Consider the following 22,614-nt stretch of genomic DNA (forward strand, 5'->3'; position numbering starts at 1 on the left):
CAAGCAACACACATCAAAGTTACTGGTGAATGCAGCAGGCCAGGCAGCATCTCTAGGAAGAGGTACAGTCGATGTTTCAGGCCGAGACCCTTCGTCAGGGCTAATAGAGTTTCGATTTTGGACTGCTGGAAAATGACTCTTGAGAGGTAATAATGGGGGAATGTATGCATACTAGTATGCCAGAAATTTGAGAGTGAGTGTACTTACTCTTACTAAGAAGAGGGTGCTTGGGAAGCTGAAAGGTCTAAAGCTAGATAAGTCACATAGACCAGATGGACTACAGCCCAAGGTTCTGAAAGAAGTATCTGAAGAGATTGTAGAGACATTTGTAATGACCTTTCAAGATCACTAGATTCTGGAATGGTCTTGGAGGACATGGAAATTGCAAATGTCACTCCATTCTTTAAGAAGAGAGAGAGTCAGAAGAGAGGAAATTTTAGGCCAGTTAGCCTGATTTCAGTGGTTGGGATGATGTTGGAGTCCATTATTAAGGACGAGGTTTTACAGTACTTGGATATGCATGATAATGTAGGCCAAAGTCAGCATGGTTTCCTTAGAGGGAAATCTTGCCAGACAAATCTGTTGGAATTCTTTGAGAAAATTAACAGGCAGTATAGTCAATTGATGTTATTTATTTGTACAAACTGTATTTTCAGTAAGCTTTTGACAAGGTGCAGCACATGAGGCTGCTAAACAAGATAACAGCCCATGATATTATAGGAAAGATACTAGGGCTGATTGGTAGGAGGCAAAGAGTTGAAATAAAGTGTGCCTACTCTGGTTGGTTGCCAGTGACTAGTGGAGATCTGCAGGAGTTGATCTTGCGACTGCTTCTTTTCACATTATATGTCAATGAATTAGATGATGGAATTGATGGCTTTGTGGCCAACTTTGCAGATGATATAAAGATAGCTGGAGGGGCAGGAAGAGTTGAGGAAGCAGGGAGTCTGCAGAAGGACATGGAGAGATTGGGAGAATGGGCTAAGAAGTGGAAGATGGAATATAGTGTAAGGAAGTGAATTGGTCACGCATTTTAGTAGAAGGAATAAAGGTTTCAACTGTTTTTTAGATGGGGAGAAAATTCAAAACTAGAGGTGCAAAGTGACTAGGGAGTCCCCGTGGAGGATTCCCTAAAGGTTAACTCACAGACTAAATAGTTGGTAAAGAAGGCAAATGCAACATTAGCATTCATTTTGAGAAGACTAGAATTTAAGAGCAAGGGTAAAGTGCTGAGGCTTTGTAAGGCATTGGTCAGACCACACTTGGAATACAGTAAGCAGTTTTGGTCCCCTTATCTAGGAGATGTTCTGGCATTGGAGAGGGTCCAGAGGAGGTTCACGAGAATGGATCTGGGAAAGGGTTAGTTATGAGGAGTGTTTGATGGCTCTGAGTCTGTATTCGCTGGAGTTTACAAGAATGAAGGGAGATCTGATTGAAATATATTGAATATTAAAAGGCCTAGACAGAGTAGATGTGGAGAGAATATTTGCTATCGTGGGTGAGTCTAGGACCAAAGGAACAGTCTCAGAATAGAAGGATGCCCATATAGGACAGAGATGAGAAGCAATTTCTCTAGCGAGAGGCTGGTGAAATCTGTGGAATTCATCATCACTGACGGCTGTGGAGGCCAATTCACTGAGTGTATTTAAAGTGAAATTTGATAGGTTCTTGGTTAATCAGGGTGTCAAAGGGTACTGGGAGAAGGCAGAAGAGTGGGACTGAGAGGGAAAATAAACCAGCCATCACCCCTTAATATAGTCATAATTATACTTTATTGATCCCGGGGGAAATTGGTTTTCGTTACAGTTGCACCATAAATAATAAATAGTAATAGAACCATAAATAGTTAAATAGTAATATGTAAATTATGCCAGTATATTATGAAATAAATCCAGGACCAGCCTGTTGGCTCAGGGTGTCTGACCCTCCAAGGGAGCAGTTGTAAAGTTTGATGGCCACAGGCAGGAATGACTTCCTATGACGCTCTGTGTTGCATCTCGGTGGAATGAGTCTCTGGCTGAATGTACTCCTGTGCCCACCCAGTACATTATGTAGTGGATGGGAGACATTGACCAAGATGGCATGCAACTTAGACAGCATCCTCTTTTCAGACACCACTGTGAGAGAGTCCAGTTCCATCCCCACAACATCACTGGCCTTACGATTGAGTTTGTTGATTCTGTTGGTGTCTGCTACCCTCAGCCTGCTGCCCCAGCACACAACAGCAAACATGATAGCACTGGCCACCACAGACTCGTAGAACATCCTCAGCATCGTCCGGCAGATGTTAAAGGACCTCAGTCTCCTCAGGAAATAGAGACGGCTCTGGCACTACTTGTAGACAGCCTCAGTGTTCTTTGACCAGTTCAGTTTATTGTCAATTCGTATCCCCAGGTATTTGTAATCCTCCACCATGTCCACACTGACTCCCTGGATGGAAACACGGGTCACCGGTACCTTAGCTCTCCTGAGGTCTACCACCAGCTCCTTGGTCTTTTTCACATTAAGCTGCAGATAATTCTGCTCACACCATGAGACAAAGTTTCCTACTGTAGCCCTGTACTCAGCCTCATCTCCCTTGCTGATACATCCAACTATGGCAGAGTCATCGGAAAACTCCTGAAGGTGACAAGACTCTGTGCAGTAGTTGAAGGCCGAGGTGTAAATGGTGACGAGAAAGGGAGACAAGACAGTCCCCTGTGGAGCCCCAGTGCTGCTGATCACTCTGTCGGACACATAGTGTTGCAAGCACATGTACTGTGGTCTGCCAGTCAGGTAATCAAGAATCCACGTCACCAGGGAAGCATCCACTTGCATTGCTGTCAGCTTCTCCCCCAGCAGAGCAGGGCCGATGGTGTTGAACGCACTGGAGAAGTCAAAAAACATGACCCTCATGGTGCTCGCTGGCTTGTCCAGGTGGGCGTAGACACGGTTCAGCAGGTAGACGATGGCATCCTCAACTCCTAGTCGGGGCTGGTAGGCGAACTGGAGGGGATCTAAGTGTAGCCTGACCATAGGCCGGAGCAGCTCCAGAACAAGTCTCTCCAGGGTCTTCATGATGTGGGCGGTCAATGCCACCGGTCTGTATTCATTGAGGCTGCTGGGGCGCGGTTTCTTTGGCACAGGGACGAGGCAGGACGTTTTCCACAGTACAGGAACCCTCCGGAGCCTCAGGCTCAGGTTGAATACATGGCGAAGTACTCCACATAGCTGAGGGGCACAGGCTTTGAGCACCCTGGTACTGACACCATCCGGTCCTGTGGCCTTGCTTGGGTTGAGACGTCTCAGCTGTCTTCTCACCTGTTCAGCTGTGAAGCCCACCGTGGTGGTTTCGTGTGGGGAAGGGATACAGTCATGAGAGCAGGGTGGGGGGCTGTGAGGAGGGGTAGGAGGGGAGAGTGGAATATGTGTTGGTTATATTAATGTCATTATGCTTTTCTTCAGCTGCAGATGCTTCAGGGACACATGGCCTCTTTTGGACCTCTGCATTTCAGTCCACCTGTGCCTATGTTTCTTAATTCTGCCTATATCTTTGGAATGCTGTCCCCGTATCCATTTTCCTGGCCATTTTCATCTCCCTTTCAAACATTTACTGCTTTCCAGTTCTTGCTCCACCCCTTCCTCTCATGTCTTTGCACTGGCTACTCCCGCTAGTCTTTCAGTCAAGATTAAGGGTGTCAATCAGAAATAAAGACCGTACATTTCTCTCCACAGATGGTGCCTGACTCACTAAGTTCCTCCAACAGTTTTTCTTTACTTTAGATTCCAGCATCTGCAGCCACTTATGTCTCTCCAAAGGTATGTCTTTGGACACGCTCTCAGTTCCCATCCTTAGCATACAGTACATTCCACCATTACTTTTCACTACAAGGTGCTTTGGAGGTGTTTTACATGTAACCGGGTGACTGTCGGATCTTATTCAGTATCGTTAAAAGTGTACTTAGGCACCCATCCGGGTAATGCCAGTATAGTTGTCTGTGCCTTTAGGGGAGATGGTGATGTCATTACGCACGCGCGGGATAGTGGGGAGACCATTTTGTTTCTGCTGAAGACAGTGTTGGGGCATTGGAAGTGATTTCCTCCCCGAGGCTGGGCATGGTGAGGAAGGTTAGCATCAATTGACAATATCCATGTGAATTTGTTTATGCTTGTTGGTGGATCGAGAATATCGGTAATTTGACATGTTTTACATGTGGATGCTTTAGATTTCCACGAGTGAAGAAATTGACGCTGGTAGCGTGGCTCATAGAAAATTCCTCACCATCCAAGTAGGTCAGTCTTCCTGTAATTTAACTACCAGTCAATACCTTGTAAAAGTTGTGCCAAAGTGTACCTTTGGTCTAACTTTATTGTATCAGGACTGATTGTGCATGTAACCGCATAACGTGAATGTTTAGTCTCTGTTCGGAAGTTCAGCACATGTGTACATCTTGGATGAGATGTATTCACTTACATTTTTCGCTGTTATGTTTAAGATGCAGGGTGGGTGGGATTCTAAAGTTGTTTGTATTGTGTTCCTTCAGGATTGCCACTACCGTATCAGTTCTGGTATTTTTATACTGCATACACAATTCTGTCCATGCACAAGGGTGTGAATCGAAAGTTAAACCGAGATTGTAATGGCAAGAACTGATTGTAAATTCGTTCGTTTTGTCTTGTGACCCTCTCCTGGCACTTAAACGTCTAAAACAGATAATGGAATTAAAACCCGAAAAAGTATTTGTTGTCCTGTGTGTGTACTTTTCCCCAGGCTATATACATTAAAGCATTATGCAGTGTAAGTTTTTTTTAACATTGTGGTTGTTACATGTTAAAATGTGAAGAGAAATCAAATCACCTACCGGTTGCCTCTCTTACTACACTTATGTCAGTGGGGGAACCAAGGCCAGATTGGAGCAGGACGCAGCTGACGACTTTGCGATACAGACATTCCAGTTCTTCTCGTGTCCTTGCACGACAATCTGTGACTTCTCTGCGTACAGGAGCCAGTCTAGTCTCCAGTACACAACGATGTTCTGAAAGGAATTCAGCTGGGGTGGCAAAGGAATGAAAATGACTGCTCTTTATTAAATCCCTGAAACGTTCAGGTTATACACAGAACAACAAATGGGATTCTGTATCAACATTTTTCCTGGTTCATTTAATTAACAAAGGCAGAAAATGTTGTCATTAATTTGAGATTATTTGAGTGACCAGGGTTATTTAAAATGCTGGATACAGTTGAGTATTCAAGTGGACTAATTTCTTCATCTTATCTAAATTATCTATCAAATATAGGACCCTGTCACAGAATCCAAGCAATGTTGCTTACATAATGCAATTTTTAGCTGGACATAGGGTGAGCTTCAGTTATACGGTAATTTTCCTGGTTCAGAGATTCAATGAAGTCAGGAGTACAAATGGTTAGGTCCAGGAACGTGAAAGGGGTAGGGAGATGAGCAAAGATACTCCCAGAAATTCCACTACATATTATGTTTTACTGAAGAATTTAAATACTGAGAAACTAACCTCTAGTTGTGTAATTCACATCAAAATATATTTGCATCTTGATGGTGTCAAGAGACGGCCGGTCTGTTTCAAGCAATCTGTCCACACAAACCTAGAAAATATATGTCTGTTTTAAAAGAAATCTGAAGAGAAAAAAAACATTGAATTGAAAAATAATTTGCAGCCAAAATATTGAAGAATCCACCCGTAAATTCTATATCACAAACAAGAGAGAATCTGCAGATGCTGAAAAGCCAAGAAACACACACAGAATGCTGGAGGAACTCAACAGGCCAGGCAGCATCTATGGAAAAAAAGTACAGTTGACGTTTCGGCATGAAACATCTACCGTACTTTCTTCCATAGATGCTGCCTGGCCTGCTGAGTTCCTCCAGCATTTTGAGTGTGTTGTAAGTTCTATCTACCTACGCTCTGTGCAGACAAGACTAGATGTTAGGAATGTATATGCAGGGTGGCTGCAGAAGGCTGTAAGAATGGGGTTGTCATAGTAGGAAATTTTAACTTTTCTCATATGGACTGAGACTGGCATCATATGAAGGGCTGAGACTGGCATCATATGAAGGGCTGAGACTGGCATCATTATGAAGGACTGAGACTGGCATCATATGAAGGACTGAGACTGGCATCATATGAAGGGCTGAGACTGGCATCATATGAAGGGCATAGATGGGTGGAATTTGCTAGGTGTGTTCAGGGAAGTTTCCTCAGGCAATATATGAAATGCCCCATGAGGGAGAGGGAAATCTTGACCCACTTGGGAAAGGGTGCAGGGGCCCCTACTGACTGAGGAGTCACTAGACGAGAACTTTGTGACCAGTGACCACAGTTCTATCCGCTTTAAGTTAGTTTTGGAGTGGGACAAATATGGTCTACAGGTTAAAGTTCTAAATTGAGGCAAGATGAATTTTAACAGTGTTAAACAGTGTGCAAGTTTGCAAAAGTTGATTGGGATATGCGTGTGCAGGTAAAAACATGTTTGGCAGGCTTTTAAGAGTAAGATAGAGTTCAAGGCCTACATGTTCATGTTACTGTGAAGGCAAGGCTAGCGGGAGTAGGAAACCCTGTATGATGAGGAATATTGAGACATAGTCCAGGAACAAGGAGGCACGGGTCAGGTACGGGCAGCTGGGATCAACTGAATCCCTGGAGGAGTATAGGCAATGCAGGATTGTATTTAAGAAGAAAATCAGAAGGTCAAATAAGATAACTTTGGCAGAGAGATTAAGGAAAATCCTGAGATAATAGTACAGTATTTTATGGGAGAAAGGGAAACTACCTTTGCTCACCATAGTATTGTCCTCCTTTCATGGCCAATAATAACATTATTACAACTATCATACATGATTAAAAGGAGAGACATTCCACGGAACTTCTAAATTCTAATAAAAAGCATGCAAGATGTAAAAGAAGAGTGTAATTGCAAAGGACCAATTCAGTGGAAAAGGTTTTGAGGACCATAAAACAGCCCATGATAGTATTAATTCAGTGCTGTATTTGATGCAGGTAAGTTATTTACAATGCTTCATAGCAGGACGCACCACAACTTAAGGCATTCCTTCAATCAAGTTCCTAAATTATACTTCTAGCAAAGCAGCCAACTGACACACATAAATCACACACAGTATCAACTGCACAGCGATCACTGCACACCGTCCCCATCATCTCAACATCCCCTCTTGTGAGAGTCTGTAAGAGATGGGTGAGCAGAGCATGGGATTAGAAAAGAATGGAAATAAAATTGCAGATGCTGGGAACCTGAAATAAATGCACAAATGCTGTAAGCACTCAGCAGATCAGGCAGCACCTGCGAAAACAGAAACAGTTAACATTTCAGGTCAAAGGTACTTGCAGTAAGTTCTGATCTCAAACAACAGGAATTCTGCAGATGCTGGAAATTCGCCAGCAACTTTGATGTGTGTTGCAGGAAGTTCTGATGATGGCATGAAGTATGGAAGTTCTGACATGAAGTATGAACTTCTTTTCTATCTATAAGTGCTGCCTGACTTGCTAAGTGTTGCCAGCGTTATCTGAAGGCTAACCCTTGTCTTATTTAGATCAGAGAGAAGAAAAAGCAAGTACTTATGAATCAATTGGTGGTATTCTAACAGAGGGAAGCTGGCTCTCAGCTAATTGGCAGAACAAAGTCCAATGCCAACTCTGCCCTGTTGTGAAAAATTTGACTGAATAATCATTTTGGGCCAAATTGCTTTGAGAGCTGGTCAAGCTCTGCCCCCGGTAAAGAAATGTAAAGGTTGTTAATGTATTGTTAAAAAATTCTAAACTGCAATAAATAAAGCACTTAAAACATGAGGAAATCAACAATTACATTAAAAATAGGAAATTAGCTTCTTCATGTTAGTCCCCCTCCAGCCTATTTTCTCTTTTATAGTTTAACTTTAGACAGTTACGTGGACAGGAGAGGGATACGTACCTAATCCAGGCAGAAGGAATTCACTTAGATAATGATCACAATCAGCAAGGATGAGTTTAAACATACATGGGAACAGGCCTTTGGACCCATGATGGTATACTGAACTAACCAGAAATTGCTAAACTAGTCTTTCTGCCTATCCAAGTCCATATTCTCTGCATAGTCATCTGCCTAAGAGCTAGGATAAAGGTCCCATTTATGAGCTGTACAGTCCTATGATTCTAAAATAAACATCCCACTAGATACTGGAGCATGAGTACTGGGCAGACTTTCCAGGCACAATTAGTCCAATGCTTGACAGAAATTGTCTTATCAGAAGCTGGAGGGAAGATTTGGACCTACACTTTTGTTTGCGAGTGCCAAATCTCTGCAGGGTTAGTTGGATAAAAGCTATTAATCATAAGATTATAGTGATCATCTGTATGCCACATTATTGCAGTAGCCAATGATCCTGCATTTTCAACAGGACTTACTGCACATGACCAAAAACCTGTCTGTTCCATACACAGTATTGTTGAAATAGGATTTATTCTCCTAATACCAACAGTGGCTATAACGATAGAAGCTGGAGAATACTCAGAGCAGTCACAGTTCCATCTAGAGGCAGCATCACCCAGTTTACCTTAAAGTCCCATGTACATGGTGGACAGGAGGGGTAGTGCACTGGAAGATGAGACTGAAGACGAATTAAAACTTCGACTTGGTCTTCTATTCCTAGTCCTCACAGCCCATCTCTTAACTGCCTGGAACCCAGCTGCATCTGGGCCTGGCATTAGCAATGTGTGTGTGCCTGGGTAAATCTCCCTCTAACAATCATGGCAATCTTAAAAAGCTCTTTTATGGATCTGCTATTACAGTTCTTTTAGTTTATTTATTTAATTATTTTACATTCCACATCTATTGTTATAAGAGACATTAATCCTGCTGCTGCTCCCTTTATCTTCTGTCACACAGTGAGATTCTTGTGATAGTCCTGCTAACAATAAGGCCTACCTGCAGCCTATCTCTGATGTCCTGTGGTAGTTACCTAGTCAACAGAGCTGGAGCTGGAACAGATGTGAGAAGGAACAGGCATCTTGGATTCATGAGAAAGTCTCCAGATGCTGGAAATCGAAAACCAACACACACAAAATGCTGGAGAAACTCATAATGTCAGTTAGCATCTATGGAAGAGAGTAAACAGTTGACATTTTGGGCTGTGGACCCTTCTTCAGGACTGGGAAGGAAGGGGGAAAATGCCAGAATAAAAAGGTGGGGTGAGGGGAAGGGGGATAGCTTGAAGGTCACAGGTGAAGCCAGGAGGGTGGGAAAGCTCAAGGGCTGGAGAGGAAGGAATCTGATAGGACAGGAGTGGACCATAGGAGAAAGGAGGAGGAGAGGATTCAGGAGGAGGTAAGAGGGCAGAAATGGGGAATAGAAGAAGAGGGGAAGAGGAAGGTATTTATTTTTACTGGAAGGAAAAATTAATTTACACGCCATCAGGTTGGAGGCTACCCAGATGGAATATAAGGTGTTGCTCCTCCACCCTGAGGGTGGCCTTATCTTGGCATAAGGAGAGGACATGGACTGACATATTGCAATGTGTTAGTCCATGAACATCTTGGATTCAGCCATGGTAAACCCTAGAGTAGAATGGATCATTGACAGTCAGTGGTTATGTTCACAAGAGAAACAATGATGGATGGTAAATAATGCAGCAAGAGGAACCAGAAAAGTTTGCCACTTTTGGGGGAAGAAAGTAACACAAAGAAAAACGTCGGTGAATTACAAAACAATTAGTATTGGTCTCTGTAGGGGCAGTGTTAGTGGATGTTAATGATTACCGTAATGAGCTTGTGCACATCAGTCTTTGTGAGTTTTCTATCCACATTGAACTCATATCTTGGATCCAGAACGACTGCTTTAACCTGTTTGAAAACATATTCATAGTTTAACTTTGGGTCCTACATCTTATTCGTATTAAATGTTTTCTTGATATATTAGTTTTTAAAATTTTCCTTAATGTTAGATTTTAAATGGAAAGTAAGCCCCTTAGTAAAGTAAATAAGTATTTTTCATATCCTTACAAAAATAATGTCAGTGGATTAAATAAGTGTCTCCAGGGCTCAGCTTTTCCAAGAGTGCACTTCATGTTCTTACACAGTGAGCTCTTGTTTTAAACTTACAAGTATAGCTTCCCAAGAAGGCATGGTGGTGAATTCACTACCTGCTCCACTACAAGATACAGAGACAAGAAAGGTCCTGGTTCAAGAGAGGTTCTGCAAATCAAACTTTGTAAATGCTGTCACGTAGCCTAATAACTGAAGCCAGTCCTTTGCAATCATGCAGCTCTTTAAAACTCTAGTTAGACCACACTTGGAATATTGTGTTCAGTTCTGGTCACATCATTATAGGAAGGAAGCAGAAGCTTTCAAAGTCTGCAGGGGTTTTCCAGGATGCTGCCTGGATTAGAGAGCACTTCTTACGCGTGAGCTAGTGTTTTTCTCTTTGGAATGAAGGCTTATGAAAGCTGACTTGATAGAGGTGTAAAAGATGGTAACAAGCATAGTTGAAGTGGATAGCCAGAGACTTTATTCCTAGGCTGGAAATCATTAATTCAAGAGGGCATAATTTTTGGGTGATTAAGAAATGTATAGAATAGATGTCAGGGAATGTTTTTTTTACACATGTGGAATGCTCTGCCAGGGATAGTGATAGCAACAGACGCATTAGGGACATTTAAAAGACTCTTAGGCAGGCACACGAATGGAAGGGCTATGTGGAGTGAAGTGTTATATTGACCTTAGTGCAAGGTAAAAGGTCAGCACAATATTATGGGCCAAAGGCTCTATACTGTGCTGTGGAGATTTATGTTCTAACTTTGCTTGATGGGAGAAAAATAGAATTTGATTTCTTTGATTCATCTGCTAACTAAAGAGCAGGAGCACATGAGGTTTAAGAGTACAGCAGACAGGACCAAACTCTGTCGTCCTACTGAAATTATACAGCTGTTGTCAGGAAAATTAAAGGAAAATAAATATCATAAATAATTCCTTTGCTTCAGATATTCATTAACAGATAACACATTATTTAGTGCCAGTGTATGAAACAGATTAAGAAGGATGGTCGATGTGAATATGTAATACTTTCTGGAGCACAGGAAGAGTACAATCCACTTGGCCCCTCAAGCCTTCTCTGTAGCTCAATTGGATCAGAGCTGATATGTGGCTCAATTTCCTTCATCCATTTATTTTAACAAACATAAAACAATCTCAAATCTTCAACTTCCAATTGATTATATGGACAGACTTTTGAGGGAGAAACTTTCAGTATTTCATTTTTGATTGAAGGAATGGATTTTCCCCCTTGGTTGGCTTACTTCTAATTCTTCACTGTTTCCAGGTGAGCCTGCCATTGAAAACAGCTTCTCTGCACATCACAGACTGAGCTCAACTCCGGGCGTCTGTCATGACCTACCAAAGGCATCAGAGCTGTATTGTCAGCTTACAGTGATGGGATTTTGAAAAGGTCTGTTGCATCCCCAGAATATGGAATTTATTGTAGCACAACTCAGCATGCAACTTGCATGAACGTTCCTAGCCTTCATCATGCTCATTGCCCACAATGGAAGATATGGCAAGGAGCAAGCAGCTCGAGATCATTGGTGGCAGGTCTCCGATCCATGGTGAATGGAAATGTACTCTCATGTGTTGAATTAATTCTGTGAAGTTTCTGTTTCTTTTTGATTATTTTATTTATTTAGTAATACAGTGGAGAGTAGGACCCTTCTGGCCCCTTGAGTCACACCACTCCAGCAACCCCGGATAGCCCCCAACCTAATCACTGGGCAATTTACAATGACAAGTTCACCTACCCGGCAGGTCTTTGGATGGGGGGGAGGAAAGCTGAGCAGCCGGGGAAAACTCACCCATTTTCACAGACTCCTTACAAGTGGCTCTGGAACTGAACCCTGGAACGCCTTGCGCTAACTGCTACACTACTGTCCCGCCCAAACAAATTTAGAAAGATGGATTTTGCAAGTAAGAAGAACTTGCTGCCAAGGAACCAAAATAGAGACACCTCCTTTCTTTTCCCTTATTAGGGAGAGAGGGAGCCAGCGATATGTCGAATTACCAGGTGAACGAGTAGTCTTCGGGGTACTGCAAGTCTGTGTCTTTATTGACGCTTTGCTTGGTGGGGGGTGCCGTTACGTTTTAGCTGTGGGGGGGGTCATTGCTTTGCTGCTGCTTATGCACAGGGGGGGGGGGGGGCTTTGAGGTTCTAATGTTTAACTGTCGTTCATTCTTCGGAGCACTCAGCTGTTTTCATAGATGTTTGCGAAGAAAAAGAATTTCAGGATGTGCATTGTATACATTCTCTGACATTAAATGGACCTTTGAAAATTGACAAGGCCATATATAAACACATGGTATGGCACCCTTCTTGGATGAGAGCGTTATCTTTTGAGGAAATATTTTGCAGAATGTGCCCTCAGCTTTGAGTTTAATAAGGGGTGATTGCACTGAAACATGTAACATTCAAAGGAGGCATGGCAGGTTAAAGGCTGTGAGGATGTTTTTCCTGGTGGAGATGTCCAGAAAAGGCACCAACTATTTAGGACTGAGATGAGGAGTAACATCTTCTCTCATGGTAGTGGTAATCATTTAATTCTATATTCTACACAACCGTGGACGCTGAGTCAGAAAGCACACTGGAGACCAAGTTACATAGATTCCGAACCATAGGGAATTCTGGTTTTATTGAATTCTGGCAAAAGAAAGGCAAATTGAGGGGGTAGTTATTGAAACTGGGGTGCAGAGGAATTTCTTCCAATAAACAGAATTGAATCTCTGCAATTCTCTTATCTGGAAGGGCTATGGAGACGAGATCACTACAGATAGTTAAGAACGATAATAAATAGTTGGGGGGGAGAGGGTTTTTTTGGAAAAAGCGCATTGATGGTTATTGGGAAATGGCAGCAGAAATTGACACCTGGGGCAGATGAACTATGATTCTATTGCTTGTAGGGCCAGATAGCTCTCCTGTGTTCATCAGCCACAAGTCTGCCAAGCCCTCTCCCACGTCTGGTTTTATTGTTCTTATAAGAATACAATTAATTTCAGTGCACTCACCATGAATGCCACAAGGGTCTCGGAGATGGAATGCCCCCTATCAGCGCACTCTTGAGCGATTTCTCGGATTATATTCTTAATAACACACTCCACCTGTGTCAAATCCATTTTGGGGCTTCGGAAAAAATATTGAAACGAGTACGAACGATTGTATGTAGTACCCTGTGGTGGTCAGCACTCTGCACCTGCCTTAGTAAACTCACTACGATCTCAGCTGTGTAAATTCCCTATTCCGCATCGCGGTTTCACACTCCTCTTCTCCCCTATGTTGTTCAATATAATTCTTCGGTTACCTTGGAGACGGACGCCCAACGCCCATTCCGATTGGACGACGTGCTTCCTCCCGGCGTTCTGATGTACAATGTCATCACAACTCGAAGAGTGTGTTTCCATTTCAAAACGGCAATTTTTCTTCTTCTGCTGGTTATAGTTGATCGTTTTTGTACTATGTCACTAACTGCCGTGAGTGGCGCTTAACACTTACTAAATATTTAAGCAAACGACTGTAGATGCTAAAAATCTGAATAAAAAGTAAAACAGTATCTGCAGAAAGGGAAGCAGAGTGAACGTAGGAAATCAGCAAGCAATCATGTTTTAAATCGCAGCGGCCAGCCCAGATACTCTCTCTTCTCTCAGCGGGCAATAGTTCCAAGTATTTAAGAACACCTATCGCAACACTCAAGGGCATCGACTATTCCGCTGTTACCAAACTTTTGAATGGTCCTCTGTAGCAAAAGGAATTCCTGGCCTTTGCACTGTATTTGTTTATCAACATAGCACTTCCTTTGTACCTGTAAGACCACATCCTGCGCCCTGTTACAGATTTTCCTTTGGTACCGCCTCAACATGCTTTTGTGGAACTGTATTTCTGATTCAGATTCCGCCGTAACTCGGAGCACGTGACAATAAACCAATTACAATGGGAACTCCTGTAAACGTACGGGCCAAAAAAGGGACGGCGTTCGGCACGTCGGGCAGCACCTAGGCAACCTGTAAAGAGGAACTGAGTTAATGTTTCAGGTCAAAGACCCTTCATCACAACTGTAAAAGGGAAATAATAGTGGTGTATTGAGGCAGGTTGGGCGGGACCAAGGGAATATAGGATAGGGCCGAGGTTGCTGTGGAAATATGCAATCGTTGAAGCTGTCTGCTTGATTATTCATGTAGGGGGAAGGGGAGAAGTATATGTGCCCGTTTTCGAGTTTTAATACAAGGTCGTTCACTTGAATGTCAACTGTTTGTCCAGTAGTTTCTGATGTTATTACATAGTGAATTAAATTCTGATAAAAGCCAATGGCACAAATATCCGCATTGACTGGCAGCAAATGCAAAAAATGCGAGCCCGAGGATGACATCCAGCAATCTATTCTTCATTAGTTAAGACTCGTACGGCCAGATTTGGGAACAGCTTCTTTCCAGCTGTGGTAAGACTGCTGAACGGATCTTGAGCCGGATCTGGGCCGTACCCTCCAAATATCCGGACCTGCATCTCGGTTTTTTTTTGCACTACCTTACTCAATTAAACCATGACTCAAAATTCTTCCAGCATTGGTTCTGTAACCAGTAATATATTTGTCTAAGAAAATATTTGACCTAATCACAGCTACATTCTTTTCACCCCAGCCTTTTTTCAACATACATTTGATTTCCTACTTTGCAGTTAAAGAGCTCTCACTCAGTCTAACTACATGCAGTGCACTTTCTCTGTGGCCGTAACACTATGTTTTACATGGCTGTTTTTCTTTCGTACTACCTTGACACACGGTACACAAACAATACAACCGCACTTGGTACATGTGACAATAATAAACCAAAGAATAATTCTGATAATGGGTTATCAACCTAAAACATTAGCTCAGCTTTCTTCTAGCAATACTGCCTGACTAGGTGTCTTATTTCCAGCATTTTTGAAAAAGATCAAGATGAATTTATCTTACTTGAGGTTAGAAATGAAGGAAAAGGCTAACAGAAGCCCAATTTGGTCTAACTTGAAGATAAGTGCCCAAGGAAATAATGGCCCCATGAAGTTTTTTTTTAAAAAAAAGCACCTGGGATGCAAAACCTACAAGGGTAATGGAGACAGATTCAATTGCTTCATTAGAAAGGAAATCCAATACCCAGCCCTGCTCTCTTCCTATAAATCCTGCAAGATCCCCACTTCCATCTTTGAAATGTATATCTGCAGAAATATTACCACTCAGCTTTTATGCAAAATTAAAGATTTTACCCCAGCTGCTTTTCGAAAATGGAATGAGCTCTTGAAACAATCCATAAAATGTTTAACGTCAAAAATACATTTATTTAGAGCATTGGCAAAATTGTACATAGTTTAAAAGTACCCACTTTATTTCAGAATGATGTGCAGTTCGATTTCACAATTTTATGGGAAGTTGAAAAAAGATTTCTGGTTGACAAGCTTTTTTCAAGTTAAAAAAAGTGTTTTGTGCACCTAATACAACACAATACTTCAAGAGCAGCCATCAGCAATACTGTGATGTGTGAAATAATAGATAGTTATTGTTGGGGAAGGGGCTGGAGAAACTTGTTAACAGTGATAGGTTTCTCTTTCCCGAAGACCAAACAATACCCAAGATACATTTCTTATTCAGAAGTGCAATTCATTATCAGGGTCTACAAACACTACATCTAAACTTTTTTTTTTAAAAAAAAGCTTGGCACTAAAGCAACTAGAGACATTTCTGTGCAGATTTCTTCCCGCATATTATGGATGTGCTCAGTTTCTTTTCATAAAGAATAAATTATTATTTTTTAAAGAAACAGACAAAATGTTTGAGGGATTTGTTTATTCATGGGTGGCAGTTCTTTATTCGTGATTTCCAGGACAAGATGAGTCACTCAATAATTTTTTTTTTTTTTTGCAAATTCCTTGCTCATGTAACTTTTCACAATTTGACAAATACAAGCAAGAGAACATTATACAACCAACAGCCATCTGAGAAAACTGTAAAGCTATTACATAATTTGCTCGGTTATATTAGTATTTTGCATGTGCTATACTTGATATCAAATTGTTTTGAAAAATAACATCAGGCGTATAGGATTGGCAGTATAGTTCCTATTATTTGATTTCAAAGTTATTTCAAAGTGTTTTATTTCTGCCACTGTACTTCTAAAACTAAATCTGTTTGTACAAGTTGGCTTCAAATAGATATCTTGTCAAAATAGCTTCATATTTATCAAGACTTAACGGTATTGTCAATATAAACAAAATATCTTAATGTTGGGACAAACATTGGGACAGATGCAGATCCCAAAAATGATCATTGTAGTGTTTTCATTGCAACTGCCAACTCTTTCCAAAGGGGCATTAAGTTCTGCCTCATTAATGGCACAAAGTAATTAACACATTGTAAACCCTGGCAACGGTCTACGTCTAAAGCAGGTTGCTTTTAGGAGTTCTAAAAATTATGGCCATGTAACATTATGGAATGAATATTCCAGGTCAATTTATACTAGAATAAAGCATTTCAACATGTGAATTCTCCAGAAAGAGCACAACAAAATGGCATTAACCCAGATTATAAAAACGAATAAAACAACCGATTTTTACATTAACTATAACATTTTTATATAAATCTATTCACATGAATGACCTTCAATATACAGTAGATTGATAACTTTGAATTGATTAGAATTCGGCTTATTACCTCATTGTTCACAAAATTGTCAATGATTTTGTTTCTAAGGCACAGATTTTGAATAATATAGAAAATAGCTTTGTAGAGTCTATGGAAAATTTTAATGGATATGGGATCCTTTAAACACTTAAATAGGCAGAACTTCTCCTGCAATGCTTAGTGCAGTAAACATTTCTTTAAATGAAGGTAAAGTTTGCTCATGTTATTGTGTTTAAATAAATAATCTGGCAAAAGTTTCCATGAACTAAAGACTTGCTCAAGTGAATGCCAAAGATTTTACTCCGCCGCCCCCTTACAAGGGGTAACACATATGGTTTGATTGAAACGTTAGGCAAGGATTCCTTTTTGAAAAGACAGTGAAGACAAAGAAAATGGCACACCAAGTTAGATTAACTCATTCAGTCTTCCTTTGCTTTCTCCTTTTTCAACTTTCTCTTAATCCAGAGGATGCTGGCTGTTCTCACTCAGTAACCATAACCAACCCAAGCCCAAAATGAATGTCACCAGAAGTGAAAACTTCCACCCATCCATCTTATGGCATTCAGGATACAGAAGCAGCACAATCACTTCCCTTCTGGTATCCACACATGGAAAGAATGGGAACACAACTTGCTGAAGAAAACTTTAAATGATCAAGCTGCAAGCACTGATATATCTGGGGTTATACATGCCTCTTTAAACAGTATCGATCTGGGAACAAACTGCAAACTGCTATAAATAATATGAACCCCATTTTAGAATGTTGCTGCCAATTAATTTTGCTTAAATAATTATGGCATTTGAGATTCATTAATGAAAGTCTTAAAACACTACTCAATATTTATAAATTAAAAACACTTCCTATGAACAATTTTGGGACCAAACTCATTATATTCTTCTTGGCTGATCCAGGCACAGTCCAGGGCAGATGAGCTTGCCAAGGTAGCACCTCCACTCCACACTGTGAAGTCCCGATTTGCTGGGCTTGTAACGGCCACATGCCCTGACAGGTCTAGAGGAACCATGGAAGAGATCTCTTTTTGTATTCTTGCTGGTAATCCAGTCAACATGGTGTTTCCACCTTTAAGGGAATTAAATAGTTTTAGAACACCAACATCTCCAAAGTCAATTTATTCAGCAACTAATTTCCCTCTCCTCTATTAACTCAATTATGATGTGTTTATTGAAACCTTGAAAACTCAACACACATTCTAGGATCCACTAGGCTAACATAGTATTAGTGTTTGAAAACTGTCTCATTGGAAACACTTTTTTTCTGACTGGTCTGTAAGCAATTCTGGAAAAACAATATCCTCATTGAAGGTCACAAACTTGAATTAAGTTAGATAAAGAAGATTATGATATTTCCATTTTGTGAATGACTTCATTTTGGAAAATAAATGAGGAACAATTAAGCTACAAAGGTTCTAATGCCTTTATAAAAGTATATAATTTTCCACATTTTGAATGAAGCATAGACCACAGAATGGGTGTGTGTGGGGGGTAGGAAAGCAGGAGGCAGTGAATAGAAAAAGGTACTAGAGATGGCATGCATATTAAAAAAACTATCACGGGTAACATGCAGAGAAAAATGGAAGGTCAGGGAAAACGTACTGGAAGCAGCCCAAAGAAATCTGGGCACTAGCCAGAATTCACTGGTGAGGGATCAGGAAAGCATAGAGTCAAAATTTAACCTTGTATCTAAACTGGATTGGAAAAAACAATATTGAACTGGGTAAAGTTGAGCTTTCAAGATAGGTGGCGACTTTTTCTGCATGCAGCTCCATGGGATCCCATTTAGGACTACTATAGCTGAAATTCACAGCCATAGCCATGGGTACTTAAGTAAGCAACATCATTTTAAGACTAAAACAAAATCTTTATAAGCTCAAATAAAAATCAACAGATCCCCGATGATGCACTCAGGTCACGAGTGGAGTTTTTCTTTCAGAAAACAGAAACATGAAAGACAAGCCAGTCTGCGAGTATGATTGAAGCACAGGGGCCTTAGATCCCCACTATCTTGGTGGCATCCCCTGGAAGATAAAATTGAAGACCTCAGAGCACAATTGCAGTATAGGAGGAACATCAGGGACTGTTGTGCACTTTGCTTTATTAAAACACGGTTCACCCCCACCATTTTGGATGCTGGTAACACTGGCCGGTGGTGCAGTGGCATCGTCACTGGACTTTGAGGCGGATGGTCCTGAATTCGAATCTGGGCAGCAGCAAGATTTGTGCAGAAGGAAGGCCTGCCATAAAACCCCTATGGACAATTACACTATCCTCAACGACTCGGTGGCACTCAACAACAACTGTGTATGTTCCACTTCAGGCAGGCACTGGAGAAGCTGAGCACCAAGAACAGCAGTCATGAAACAGTGTACCTGGATGCTGCCCCTATTATTAATGGGGATGTTGACTATGCCAATTTGAAGTCTCCAAACAACTTACCACTAGATTACCACTTAGCACTTGTGGAACCAGAGGAACCAACACACTTACCACTGTTGTACCATCAAGAACGCTTACCATGCGATCCCACACCTGCACCTTGGAAAGTCTGATCAATTGACTGTACTTCTACTCAGAGTGCATAGGCAAAGATTAAAGACTGCAGCATCACTGATGAGGACCAAGAAGGTATGGTCAAGAGATGCAGAGGAACACTTACAGGACTGGACAATACTTGGGCTCTCATCCTCAAATTTGAATGAATACACCACAGTTGTCACTGACTTCATCAAGACCTGTGTAGACAAGTGTCTGCCTTTGAGAACATACTGGACATACCTAAACCAAAACCCATGGTTGAACCAGGAGATTCTTTGTCTGCTGAGGACTAGATCTGTGGTATTCAAGACTGATGATCCAAAACTATACAAATAGTCCAGATACAACTTATGAAAAACTATTTTAAGAGCACAAAAACAATTCTGATTAAAGTTAGAGATGATATTGGATGCACGTCAGCTCTTGCAGGGTCTGCAGGCCATTACTTCCTAGAAATTCAAACCACACATGAATACAGCAAAACCTGACATCAAGACAGGCTGTGATGCTTCACTCCCAGGTGAGCTCAACACCTTTTATGCACACTTTGAAAGGGAGAATAAAACTTCACCTGTGCAAATCCCTGCAACACCTGGTGACCCTGTGATCTCTGTCTCAGCAGCAAAAATCAGAACATTTTTCCAAGAAGGTGAACCCCCGCAAGGCATCAGTCGCTGATGCTGTACCTGATAGGGCTCTGAATTATTTTATCATTAGTCTCCAAATACCCTGAAACCTCCTTCTTAATAACAGATTCCAACACTTTCCCAACCACTGAGAATAGGCTAACTGGTCCATTATTTCCTTTCTTTTGCCTTCCTCTCTTTTTAAAGAGTGGAGTGGCATTTGCAACCTCCCAGTCTTCTGACACCATGACACCATGCCAGATTCAAGTGATTCTTGCAAGACCATGAGCCAAGTATCCGTTCTGTTATCTTTTCACCAACCTCTCTCAGGACTCTGGGATGTAGTCCATCTGGTCCAGCTGACTTATCCACCTTGAGACCTTCGAGTTTGCCTAGCACTTTTTGGTTTGTAAAAGTAATAGTAATGCCACTCATTCCTGCTCCCTGACACTCACGGACCTCTGGCACACCGCTAGTGTTTTCCAAAGAGGAGGCAGATGCAAAGTTCCCATTAAGATCATCTGCCATTTCTTTGTCCCCCATTACTTTTTTGGATACTGTTGATGGGGACAACCTACCAGGGACAAGTTGCAGTGGTGGCGTCTCTGGCACCGAGACGGGACCCTCCACTCAGAAGGGAAGGAGGGAAAAAAGGAGAGCAGTAGTGACAGGGGATTCAATAGTTAGGGGGATAGATAAGAGGTCCTGTGGGAGAGATCGAGAATCCCGGATGGTCTGTTGCCTCCCTGGTGCCAAGATCCGCAATACCTCAGATCGAGTTCTCAATATTCTCAAGAGGGAGGGTGAGCAGCCGGATGTCGTGGTCCATGTAGGCACCAATGATGTGGGTAGGAAGAGTGGGGAGGTCCTGAAAGGAGAGTTTAGGGAGTTACCAGCCAAGTTAAAGGACAGGATCTCCAGGATAGCAATCTCAGGATTGCTACCGCTGCCACGTGCAGGCAGGTTTAGAAATAGTAAGATAGCGCAGACCAACACATGGCTGAAGACATGATGCAGGAGGGAGGGCTTCAGATTTATAGATAATTGGGCAGTTTTCCAGGGAAGGTGGGAACTGTTCCAGCAGGATGGTCTACACCTGAACTGGAGGGGGACAAATATACTTGCAGGTAGATTTGCTAGAGAGGCTCCGGTGGATTTAAACTAGATACAAGGGGGGAGGGGAACCACAGTGTAGGAACAGATGTAGGGAAGAAGGAAGAAAAAGAAAATAGTAAAGTTGTTTGCAGCGTTAGTGATAAACAGAGAGTAAGAGGTGGAAAATTTCTTAAATGCATTTATTTTAATGCTAGGAGCATTATAAGAAAGGTGGAGGAGCTTAAGGCATGGATTGATACCTGGAAGTATGACGTGGTAGCTATTAGTGAAACATGGTTACAGGAGGGGTGTGATTGGCAACTAAATATTCCTGGATTTCATTGCTTCAGGTGTGATAGAATTGGAGGGACAGGAGGGAGAGGTGTTGCATTGCTTGCCAGAGAAAATATTACAGCGGTGCTCTGGCAAGATAGGTTAGAGTGTTTGTCTAGGGAAGCTATTTGGGTGGAATTGAGGAATGGGAAAGGTGCAGTAACTCTTATGGGGGTGTATTATAGACCACCAAATGGGGAGCGAAAATTGGAGGAGCAAATTTGTAAGGTATTTATCGTAAGCACAAGTTTGTGATTGTGGGAGATTTTAATTTCCCACACATAGACTGGGAAGCCCATACTGTAAAAGGGCTGGATGGTTTGGAGTTTGTAAAATGTGTGCAGGATAGTTTTTTGCAGCAATACATAGAGGTACCAACTAGAGAAGGGGCAGTGTTGGATCTCCTGTTAGGGAATGAGATAGGTCAGGTGCGGAGGTTTGTGTTGGGGAGTGCTTCAGGTCTAGTGATCACAATGCTATTAGTTTCAATATAATTATGGAGAAGGATAGGTCTGGACCCAAGGTTGAGATTTTTGATTGGAGAAAGGCTAACTTCAAGGAGATGCAAAAGGATTTAGAAGGAGTGGATTGGGACAATTTGTTTTATGGGAAGAACGTAATAGAGAAATGGAGGTCATTTAAAGGTGAAATTTTGAGAGTACAGAATCTTTACGTTCCTGTTAGGATGAAAGGAAAGGTTAAAAGTTTGAGAGAGCCATGGTTTTCAAGGGATATTGGAAACTTGGTTCGGAAAAAGAGAGATATCTATAATAATATATATAGGCAGCATGAAGAATATGAGGTGCTCCAAGAATATAAAGAATGTAAAAAGAATCTTAAGAAAGAAATTAGAAAATCTAAAAGATACGAGGTTGCTTTGGCAAGTAAGGTGAAAATAAATCCCAAGGGTTTCTACCGTTATATTAATAGCAAAAGGATAGTGAGGGATAAAATTGGTCCCTTAGAGAATCAGAGTAGACAGCTATGTGTGGAGCCAAAAGAGGTGGGGGAAATTCTGAACAATTTCTTTTCTTCGGTTTTCACTAAGGAGAAGGATATTGAATTGGGTAAGATAAGAGAAATAGGTAGGGAAGTTATGGAAACTATGATGATTAAAGAAGAGGAAGTACTGGAGTTTTTAAGGAATATAAAAGTGGATAAGTCTCCGGGTCCTGACAGGACATTCCCTAGGACCTTGAGGGAAGTTAGTGTGGAAATAGCAGGGGCTCTGACAGAAATGTCATTAGAAATGGGCATGGTGCCAGAGGATTGGCGTATTGCTCATGTTGTTCCATTGTTTAAAAAGGGTTCTAAGAGCA

At 41.6% G+C, this 22,614-nt stretch overlaps 2 protein-coding genes across 4 annotated transcripts in view; both read right to left on the bottom strand.

The window, feature by feature from the left end:
* The window catches only part of cfap206 (cilia and flagella associated protein 206), a 53,087-nt gene extending 39,197 nt beyond the window's left edge, over positions 1-13,890 (bottom strand). The window contains exons 1-4 of one of the 2 annotated variants that reach the window (XM_072277895.1): positions 13,344-13,890; positions 9,763-9,846; positions 5,509-5,599; positions 4,842-5,030 (exon numbers count right to left, since the gene is read on the bottom strand). In XM_072277895.1, the coding sequence (XP_072133996.1) occupies positions 4,842-5,030; positions 5,509-5,599; positions 9,763-9,846; positions 13,344-13,418 (439 nt within the window). In that variant the 5' untranslated portion in view covers positions 13,419-13,890. Of the gene's footprint in view, positions 1-4,841; positions 5,031-5,508; positions 5,600-9,762; positions 9,847-13,050 lie in introns of both variants that reach the window. The other variant, XM_072277886.1, reaches the window with a different exon arrangement.
* A 1,504-nt stretch (positions 13,891-15,394) lies between these two features.
* The window catches only part of LOC140192407 (uncharacterized), a 105,516-nt gene continuing 98,296 nt past the window's right edge, over positions 15,395-22,614 (bottom strand). Inside the window, exon 23 of one of the 2 annotated variants that reach the window (XM_072250042.1) lies at positions 15,395-17,700. In XM_072250042.1, the coding sequence (XP_072106143.1) occupies positions 17,537-17,700 (164 nt within the window). In that variant the 3' untranslated portion in view covers positions 15,395-17,536. Of the gene's footprint in view, positions 17,770-22,614 lie in introns of both variants that reach the window. The other variant, XM_072250040.1, reaches the window with a different exon arrangement.

The sequence above is a fragment of the Mobula birostris genome, chromosome 2, assembly GCF_030028105.1.
Source record: "Mobula birostris isolate sMobBir1 chromosome 2, sMobBir1.hap1, whole genome shotgun sequence".
In the NCBI taxonomy this organism is placed as follows: Eukaryota; Metazoa; Chordata; class Chondrichthyes; order Myliobatiformes; family Myliobatidae; genus Mobula; species Mobula birostris.